At 45.1% G+C, this 10556-nt stretch overlaps 1 protein-coding gene across 1 annotated transcript in view; it reads left to right on the plus strand.

Annotated features, from left to right (window-relative positions):
- LOC139402964 (rho GTPase-activating protein 7-like) overlaps positions 1–7211 on the plus strand; it is a 40070-nt gene extending 32859 nt beyond the window's left edge. The window contains exons 10-14 of the mRNA XM_071146779.1: positions 204–318; positions 2492–2713; positions 3460–3677; positions 4677–4850; positions 5787–7211. Coding sequence (XP_071002880.1) covers positions 204–318; positions 2492–2713; positions 3460–3677; positions 4677–4850; positions 5787–5886 — 829 coding nt within the window. The 3' untranslated portion in view covers positions 5887–7211. The remainder of the gene's footprint in view (positions 1–203; positions 319–2491; positions 2714–3459; positions 3678–4676; positions 4851–5786) is intronic.
- The last annotated feature ends 3345 nt before the right edge of the window (positions 7212–10556 follow it).

The raw sequence follows: 10556 nt of genomic DNA on the forward strand, positions 1-10556 counted from the left end.
GAGAGGAAGCGAGAGAGAGAACTGAGGGAAAGAGAGTCTGTATAGGGGGTTACATCAAACCTTATGACAGATTGTCTTCTTCTCCTCTGTCCTCTCTCTTTCTTTCCTCTCCTCTTTCTGTTTCACTAGTGGACATGACTAACTGTCCTAAGTGGACATGACTAACTGTCCTGTGTGTTTGTCTTCCTGGTGTGTTGTGATAGGGGGATGAACAGGAAGCAGCCGCTGGGTAAACCTGACCAGAGGGACCTCAACGAGAACCTGGCCGCCACCACCGGCCTGGCACACATGATCCAGGAGTGCAGGAAGCTCTTCAGGGTACGTGTCTGAACCTAGAACCTCACCAGAACCTTAGTAGAACCTCAACTTTCGCCTCCCCTCTCTTTCTACATTGTGTGACTAGAAACTGACTAGAACCTCCCCTCTCTTTCTACATTGTGTGACTAGAACCTCCCCACTCTTTCTACATTGTGTGACTAGAACCTGACTAGAACCTCCCCTCTCTTTCTACATTGTGTGACTAGAACCTGACTAGAACCTCACCTCTCTTTCTACATTGTCTGACTAGAACCTAAATACAACCTCAGATCACCTCCCCACCTTTCTACAGTCTCTGACGAGAGCCTCACATTCTGTTCAGCTATATGCACACAGCACATGAACACGACTGTGCTCTGACGGCCGACGTTAAAGTCAGAGTGTTGGATTGGTGTTGGTACAACGTTGCTCTCGAAAACATGTTCATCTCAGTCCTGAAAGTCCCTCTGGTCCGGATCCGAGGTTGTTGACCCGTCGCACTCACTGAGCCCTATGGAATGTTGGGTACTGTAGTTACATAAGACTAATAGTCTGGTTGATGGAATACAGTAAGCTGTTTTGTAGCGCCACAGAACCCACAATCCCATTGACCTACTGTATCTCCATGCTTCTGTTGACCCGTCGCACACTGACTGAGCCCTATGGAATGTTGGGTATTGTAGTTACGTAAGGGGGAGAAATACAGTATGCCGTACTGTGTAGCACCGCAAAACCCACAATCCCCTTGACCAATCTCGGCTAATCAGGGGGCTCGATGTCCAAAGGCAGGAAGCACTTGATTGGTTAAGAGAGAAATAATGAATGTCGGCAGGTGGACTACAATTTTGGTACCAGTCCGGCCCGAATCAATCGGCTCAAAAAGCTGTTGTGAAAGAAATCTGTTATGACATGAGGGGTTACACACGGCCTAACATTATATTACCCTGATCTGGATTCTGGAGTCCATGTATTTTCACTAACAGAGTTAAAAAAACGTATTAGATTCATTCATAAAGCTCCTCTGGCGGATGCTAGCAATTAGCGTTGAACATGACCAGTAAATAGCATTAACCCCCCCTACACACAAACACACCCACGTCAGTTCTTTTCTTGTAATTTAATATTAGTCTGTGAGTGGTCTGGGTGAGCTGATGACTGATGCAATAAGGCTGATACAGTAAGAGAGAGAGAGAGAGGGAGAGAGAGAGACAGAGAGAGAGAGAGAGAGAGAGAGAGACACAGAGAGAGAGAGATAGAGAGAGAGAGACAGAGACAGAGAGAGGTATAGAGAGAGAGAGCGAGAGAGAGGTATAGAGAGAGAGACAGACAGAGAGAGAGACAGAGAGAGAGAGAGACAGTAGAGAGAGAGAGAGAGAGAGAGGTATATATATATATAGAGAGAGAGAGAGAGAGAGAGACAGAGAGAGAGAGGGAGAGAGAGAGGTATAGAGAGAGAGACAGAGAGAGAGACAGAGAGAGAGAGAGAGAGAGGTATATATATATAGAGAGAGAGAGGTATAGAGAGAGAGAGGGAGAGAGAGAGGTATAGAGAGAGAGAGAGAGACAGACAGAGAGACAGCGAGAGAGAGAGATAGAGAGAGAGAGAGAGAGACAGAGAGAGAGAAAGAGAGAGAGGGAGAGAGAGAGAGGTATAGAGAGAGGGAGAGAGGTATAGAGAGAGAGAGAGAGACAGGAAGTGTTATTAGAAGAACAGGATGCTCTAAGCCTCTCTTCCATAGCAGGACTCCTTTATCTTTGTCCCACGCTGATTTCTTGTGGAGTTTCCCATCCTTAATACTGCGTGATTAAACTCAGGATGGGGTTGGCAGGTAAAGGACAGGTTGATAAGGGATTGGATGATATATCCTTGTTTATGACAGATCTGATTGTCTGATCATGATTTGGTGGTTATTGTAGAATTCCTTTGTTTATCTGTAGGTCTGTTTGTCCATCAGTGTATTAATGTTCAAAGCTGTACATGTACGTTCATCATGACCACGAACAAGTTGGATCTTGAACACTGGTATCTCACACACCTTGTACCCCAACACACTGGTATTAGTGCTCATCTTTAGTGTCTGAAACAGTCCTGACGGCCCTCTCTCCTCCCATTCATTTTATGTCATTGTAAAATTGTATACGTATTGTAATTGTATGATAAACTAACAAACTATTCCCTCCTCTTCCACCGTAGATCCCAGAAGAGATGAGTCGCTGCAGAAACTCATACCAGGAGCAGGCCCTGACCCCCCTGAGGCTGGAGGAGCTAGGGGCTTCCTCTGGGGGGGACGGACCCATGGGATGCAGGACCTACCTCCAGGACAGCCTGGACGCCCTCCTCAAAGAGGCCAAGGACAAGTTCAAAGGTTATGACAGCTGTTCCACACCTGAACTCGCCGAGCTGGCGTACAAGAAGGTATGGACAGAGGGATAGATAGTATCTGTTTTATTCTCTTTTATTCCAGTCTACGGAGGCTGGATCCTGTCTTTTAAATTCTAAGTTCATGTTCACTTTATTGTCCTTATATAGAAGTTCAATTAGTATGAAGGGCTACATACATTACTTGTGTTTGTTGTTTAGAAAAGGCTGGCATAAAGCCTTGTGTATTCCACGTCTCTCCTTCTCTCTCTCGCTCTCTATCTCTCTCTCGTTGTGTAATGGAAAAACACCAGTTAGTATTTCCTGTGTAGAAACAGGTCAGTGTGAAACTAGCCCCCCCCCCCCCCCTCCCCCTCCCCAGACTGGCCCCAGGGTGACATCAGCTTGTCAAGGGGCTCGCTCAATGCACACACACACACACACTGCTCCCAAGCCAACATCCTGTCCGGTCGTTATCTCTTTGCCAATAATCTTCCAGTCACAAGGCCTCTTGAAGGAAGGCAGCTGACTAGTGTAACAGATAAGGAGAGAGGCTTTGGGTTGTTGTGATTACAACACTGCCCTTACAGTTATGTTCCCAATCATGGTGCAAGACCTGGGCCTTCTTCCCCAGAGCCTGAGTAGCGCTAATTTCAACATTGCATCATTACAGTTACCGTTAGCATTAGCATCCAAGCTGTTTCCCCAAAAAACATTGTTGCCCTTAAACCTGTCAATAAAACATACAGATATGTTTTTACAAAAGTATTAAAAGATGATCTCTTTTGTTTTGCGACTCTTAGGTCCACGACGGCTCGCCGCTGCGCCTGTGGAAGGCGTCCGTGGAGGTGCCTGCGGGTCCTGAGGAGGTGTTGACGCGGGTCCTCCGGGAGCAGGGCCGCTGGGACGAGGACCTGATGGAGAGCCGTGTGGTGGAGACGCTAGGCGATCGCACAGAGGTGTACCAGTACACCAGGAACACCATGGCCCCCCACCCCACCAGAGACCACCTCGTGCTCAGGTAGACGATCTCCCTACACTCCAGAAGGGTTCTTCAGCTGTCCCCATAGGAGAACCCTTTTTGGTCCAGAGTAAAAACCCTTTTTGGAAAGGTTTCTACATGGAACCCAAAACGGTTCTACTTGGAACCAAAATTGTTCTACCTTGAACCAACAATATTTCTTCAAAGGGTTCTCCTATAGGGACAGTGTAAAACCCTTTTCAGTTCTAGATAGTACTTTTTTCCTGGAGACTGTACCTACCTTCCCACGCCTTGTATATCCCCTTCTTGTGTTGTTTTTCTACTTCATCCATTATTTATTTACTTCTTTAATTATTCTCTTCCTAAATGGTATAAACCATATCTGTCTCTCTTTCTCTCAATGATATAAAACAACTCTCTCTGTCTCTCTTTCTCTCAATGATATAAAACAACTCTCTCTCTGTCTCTCTTTCTCTCAATGATATAAAACAACTCTCTCTCTCTGTCTCTCTTTCTATCAATGATATAAAACAACTCTCTCTCTGTCTCTCTTTCTCTCAATGATATAAAACAACTCTCTCTCTGTCTCTCTTTCTCTCAATGATATAAAACAACTCTCTCTCTCTGTCTCTCTTTCTATCAATGATATAAAACAACTCTCTCTCTGTCTCTCTTTCTCTCAATGATATAAAACAACTCTCTCTCTGTCTCTCTTTCTCTCAATGATATAAAACAACTCTCTCTCTGTCTCTCTTTCTCTCAATGATATAAAACAACTCTCTCTCTGTCTCTCTTTCTCTCAATGATATAAAACAACTCTCTCTGTCTCTCTTTCTCTCAATGATATAAAACAACTCTCTCTCTGTCTCTCTTTCTCTCAATGATATAAAACAACTCTCTCTGTCTCTCTTTCTCTCAATGATATAAAACAACTCTCTCTCTGTCTCTCTTTCTCTCAATGGTATAAAACAACTCTCTCTGTCTCTCTTTCTCTCTTTTGGTATAAAACAAGTCAAACATGTCTTCTCTCTGCTTCAGGACGTGGGTGACAGACCTACCTAAGGGAGCGTGTGCGTTGGTGTGTACCTCAGTGGACCATGACGGGGCAGCGTTACTGGGCGTGCGGGCCAATGTGCTCACCTCACGCTACTTCATCGAGCCATGCAGCAGCAACAAGTCTCGCCTCACACACATCTCCAGGGTCGACTGCAGGTGAGTCAGCTGGAACGGAAGCAGTAGAAACAGTAGGATAGAAACAGTAGGATATAAACAGTAGAATAGAACCAGTAGAATAGAACCAGTAGAATAGAACCAGTAGAATAGAACCAGTAGAATAGAAACAGCAGAATAGAAACAGTAGGATAGAAACAGTAGAATAGAAACAGTAGGATAGAAACAGTAGGATAGAAACAGTAGGATAGAACCAGTAGAATAGAACCAGTAGAATAGAACCAGTAGAATAGAACCAGTAGAATAGAAACAGTAGGATAGAAACAGTAGGATAGAAACAGTAGAACAGAACCAGTAGAATAGAACCAGTAGAATAGAAACAGCAGAATAAAGGCTAGACATGCTCAACTCTGAACTAAAATGTTCAAGGGAACTAGAGGAGAGCTTTAAATCAACGTAACTCTGGTCTGATACTAAAACATGTCCTCTCTAAATCAAAGTAACTCTGGTCTGATGCTAAAACATCTCCTCTCTAAATCAAAGTAACTCTGGTCTGATACTAAAACATGTCCTCTCTAAATCAAAGTAACTCTGGTCTGATACTAAAACATCTCCTCTCTAAATCAAAGTAACTCTGGTCTGATACTAAAACATCTCCTCTCTAAATCAAAGTAACTCTGGTCTGATGCTAAAACATCTCCTCTCTAAATCAAATTAACTCTGGTCTGATGCTAAAACATGTCCTCTCTAAATCAAAGTAACTCTGGTCTGATGCTAAAACATGTCCTCTCTAAATCAAATTAACTCTGGTCTGATGCTAAAACATGTCCTCTCTAAATCAAAGTAACTCTGGTCTGATCTAAAACATCTCCTCTCTAAATCAAATTAACTCTGGTCTGATACTAAAACATCTCCTCTCTAAATCAAAGTAACTCTGGTCTGATCTAAAACATCTCCTCTATGTCTCTCTGTTTCCAGGGGTCGGTTCCCAGAGTGGTACAATAAACTGTATGGACACCTGTGTGCCAGTGAGGTGGTGCGGATACGCCAGTCCTTCACCACCCAGATGGATAAGTGAGGGCCAGGCAGCTCCACTTGACTTGGAGAACAGTCACAAGAAGGGGCGACACCCTGGAACCCGAAATACTCTCTATCCACCCCCACCTCAGCCCCTAATTCCCTACAGCCCTGATGCTGGTTGGGGTTGACTGGGGGAGGACAACCCATTGACTCATTGACATGATTCAAGCTCTTGACAGACATACCCTTGTGTCCTGGACAGAGAGACTTTGAACAGACTTTGTCGTCATCCGTAGACTGTCATCAACGACCAGGTGGGGTTACTGCCTCCGAGGGGTCCTGCAAGGCCATGGACCCTCACAGTTCTTTCAGAGTTGTGTTATGGTTCTTGTGCTAGGTGGTGCGTTGCGGGCGGCACAACCAAAGTAAATGTGTCTGAAATGGAAGTATGGTGTCACTCATCCAACAAGCATAATACCTTTACAGAGAGGATGTGACATCACCGTCACAGGATGTGATGTCACGGATTAGTAAAAAGATAATCTAGAGGGGGAGCTTCTGAGAAGAGAGAAGGTTAGTGTGTGGGTGTGTGTGTGTGATGAATGGTTGATTAATTAGACATATTTCATGCACTGGCTCCCAGCTGCAATATAGTGTGTATATACTATATCCTGCATCTGTTCATGTTGCTTTTTCCTGTTTCCTCTCTCTTTCTCTGTGTTTGTGTTTGTGTGTGTGTGTGTGTGTGTGTGTGTGTGTGTGTGTGTGTGTGTGTGTGCGTGTGCGTGCGTGTACTCGTGCACAAGTGTTTTTATCCTGTTACAGCGGAGGCAATGTCCACAACATTGTTTTCAGGAAGATACTGTATTTTTCGACGGATAGATGGATAATATGGGCAAACAGTTGTGTGAATGTATTGAAAATATGCCATATCTGAGTTTGTATTGATAAGTGGGGTATGTTGAGTTGATAGTTGGTTAAATGGCATTAGGGAAAGCTAGTATAGAGTGGGTTTAAAGGATGGAACAGAAGCAAAATGGTGGCTGGAACACCAATTGGTTGAGAGGGTTAAAGTCGCCCCCAAAACTAAAATGGAGACTTAGATTCTGATGGACCAAGCTTAAAGAAAGCAGACAGTCACAGAACATTTTGATTCATTCCACTGCTTAAAAGAGCACAGAGAATACACAACAATCAACAGGGCTAGGATTCCAAAATGGCCGCCATTTGTAGGCTAAACGTTGATGAAAGGAACACTTCAGGTTGTTACTTTTGTAGTACGATGTACAAGAGCAGTCAAGGTAGTGTTCTGCTTCACAGAAGAAAACCCTGGAGGGAAAGAAATAGAAAAGAAGAGAAGAAATGAATAGAAAAGAAAGAAAAGAGAAGGTCCTTTTATAAAGGTGTGGGATTTTACAGGTTTTACTGTAAATAGAGGAGGAGAAAGTGCAGGGAATGTTTGTCTGGTTTAAAGAAGGAAAAATAATCTATATGCGCAGGTTTATTTTCTGTAAGTCTGTCTGTCTGTCTGTCTGTCTGTCTGTCTGTCTGTCTCTGTCTGTCTGTCTGTCTGTCTGTCTGTCTGTCTGTCTGTCTGTCTGTCTGTCTGTCTGTGTTACCTTAAATGAAGTATAAGACTAATAGTAACCAAGTACACCTTCATCCGGGCCGGATTTGGGCCCCGTGTTAAAACCTATACGTTCTCTGTTCAGTGTATGACTCATTTGCTAAGCGTTGTGTTGTATTGTTAAACGTGTGTGTACATTATGTGTATGCCGTCAGATATGAGTAACGCATGACAATGACATTTAATTTAAAAATATATTTATACCTCAGATATGTTTTTTTTGTACCATGTTTATTTTATTGTAAATGTTACGCTTAAGTTGCAGAAATGTGTTTTATATTTTGTATTATTAATATTATTTCTGTACAGATTAATCACAGTCACGTGCACTATTAAATGTATCAAACAAAGAGTGTCGTCTTAGTTGGGTCATTGGCTGCTGTTTTGAAATGTTGAGTGTTCAGGTGGATTGGAGTTGTTGACTTGGTTTCTGATGTCATTTAATATGATAATGCACTTCACAATGGTCTCATGTAGGCTGCCCCCCAAAAGTTCCCCTTTAAGGTTTTTTGGGCCAAAGCAGTGCCATAAGCAGTACACCATTACCCAAACATTGGTTTTGTCGTAACTCTGAACTACCTTATCATGGCTCGGAGAGTTTGTTTCTACATTCTCTCTCAGACAGGCAGCTTAGCCTGGGGTCATACTGTACCCTGCCCCTGGATTACCTCTCTCTCTCCCTTCTTCTCCCTCTCTCTCTCTCTCTCTCTCTCTCTCTCTCTCTCTCTCTCTCTCTCTCTCTCTCTCTCTCTCTCTCTCCCTTCCTCTCACTCCCTCCGTCTCTCTCTCGCTTCCTCTCTCTCTCTCACTCTCTCTCTCTCCCTTCCTCTCACTCCCATTCTCTCTCTCCCTTCCTCTCACTCCCTCTCTCTCTCTCTTCCTTCCTCTCTCTCCCTTCCTCTCTCTCACTCTCTCTCTCTCTCCCTTCCTCTCACTCGCTCTCTCTCTCTCTCTCTCTCTCTCCCTTCCTCTCACTCACTCCCTCCCTCTCTCTCTCTCTCTCTCCCTTCCTCTCACTCCCTCCCTCTCTCTCTCCCTTCCTCTCACTCACTCTCTCTCTCTCTCTCTCTCTCTCCCTTCCTCTCACTCCCTCTCTCTCTCTCTCCCTTCCTCTCACTCCCTCTCTCTCTCTCCCTTCCTCTCTCTCCCTTCCTCTCATTCCCTCCATCTCTCTCTCCCTTCCTCTCACTCACTCCCTCCCCTCTCTCTCTTTCTCTCTCTCTCTTCCTCTCACTCCCTCCCTCCCTCTCTCACTCTCTCTACCTCCCTCCCTCTCTCTCGCTCTCTCTCGGCCTCTCTCTCTCCCTCTCTCTCTCATTCTCTCCTCACAAACAACATGTACAGTAGAGCGAGGGAGAGAGGTCCAGAGAGAGGTCCGGAGAGAGGTGGACAGGCAGCAGGCGGTGGCTTGCTTGGTACATAGATGGTGATCTCACTCACAGTCCGTCTTACATAACTGGTTCATATGGCAGGGGTGGACAAAGGGGCTGTTGTGGCCACAGCTGGAGGGGGTGGACTGTCACAGGGTCTGAGGCTGGGCAGAGGGGGGACTTTGACCCCCCAAGTGTTCCTCTCACATGCCGTTCAAGCCAGCAGGGGCCATCTGTGGGCTTGAGGTGGGTGGGGTTGGCGCTTTTTCCCACACACACACACACACACACACACTGGGCTCTCACTGAGCAGCTCATACACGCACACACACACACACACACACACACACACACACACACACACACACACTGGGCTCTCACTGGGCAGCTCACACACACACACACGCACACATACACACACACACACACACACTGGGCTCTCACTGGGCAGCTCACACACACACACACACACACACACACACACACACACACACACACACTGGGCTCTCACTGGGCAGCTCACACACACACACACACACACACACACACACACACACACACACACACACACACACACTGGGCTCTCACTGGGCAGCACACACACACACACACTTACTGTATGTGTTTTATGCACACATTCCCAGAGACACACATCCTCAAATGCTGTATGAACATGTTGATTCTACACACATTTGATACACGTGTGTTAGATCAATGCAGTGTAAAAAAAAGTGTTTTAATTTATGATGAGGCAACAGGAGTGGAAGAAATGTTACATACACATAGGGTGCATCCTTTATGTCACCCCTATGGGTCCTGGTCAAAAGTAGCACACTAAATAGGGAATAGGATGCCATTTGGGATTCTGGCACACACTATGCCTTCACAGGGATTAGCCACACATACAGTACATGAACAGAAGTGACATGCACAAACCTGCGTGAACACCCACATACGCTGTACTCTACATCTAGATAATGTGCAGATATTATACAGTACACAGCAGCACATTCATTCCCTCTCAACGACAACCCTCAGTCACGTGGACAACAAGAGCTTTCCACATTCTCTTCTGAAGGGTTTCTGTGAAACCAGAGATCAAATAGAGCTTCCAACTCACAGACACACGTCGGTATCTACAGTATGTGAGTGTGTGTTTGTGTGTGCGTTTGTGCATCTATCTGGGTGAGCATGCATGTGTCTACGTGTATGTGCGTGTATCTATGCGTCCAAGTATGTGTGTCTCTTCTTGGAAACCAAACATCTCTGAGCCCGCCCCGGTAAGCGCTGACCTAGAGTCAGCACCAGGGACATGTTCCAGACAAATCCTTTGAGAATGGTGTGGAGGAGGGTTCCCAAATTGATAAACGGGTGGGGAGAGGGAGAAAGAGGAGAGGATGACAGAGTAAAAGTGTGTGGGAGAGACATCGTAATACAGCAATAATGGAATTCCTCTAGTTGTGGCGTTACCTCATGCCGTGTTGTGAAACCTGAGGTGCAGGGTTGGGGTCCTTTCCATTATAATTCCAGGCAATTCTGGGAGTCAAATTCTCTTTAATGCTTATCAGTGAGCAAAACGTGAAATTGGAATTTGGTTTATTTTCAGAATGGACTGGAATTGAAATGGAATTGACCCCAACCCTGCTGAGGTGTGTTCAGTGAGATAAAATGTTCATAAATTATTGCATATTCTCGTGTCTTTTCTACACAATTTGGATCTGATTGTTCTGT

This window comes from Oncorhynchus clarkii, unplaced genomic scaffold, assembly GCF_045791955.1.
Source record: "Oncorhynchus clarkii lewisi isolate Uvic-CL-2024 unplaced genomic scaffold, UVic_Ocla_1.0 unplaced_contig_2111_pilon_pilon, whole genome shotgun sequence".
NCBI classification, from domain to species: Eukaryota; Metazoa; Chordata; class Actinopteri; order Salmoniformes; family Salmonidae; genus Oncorhynchus; species Oncorhynchus clarkii.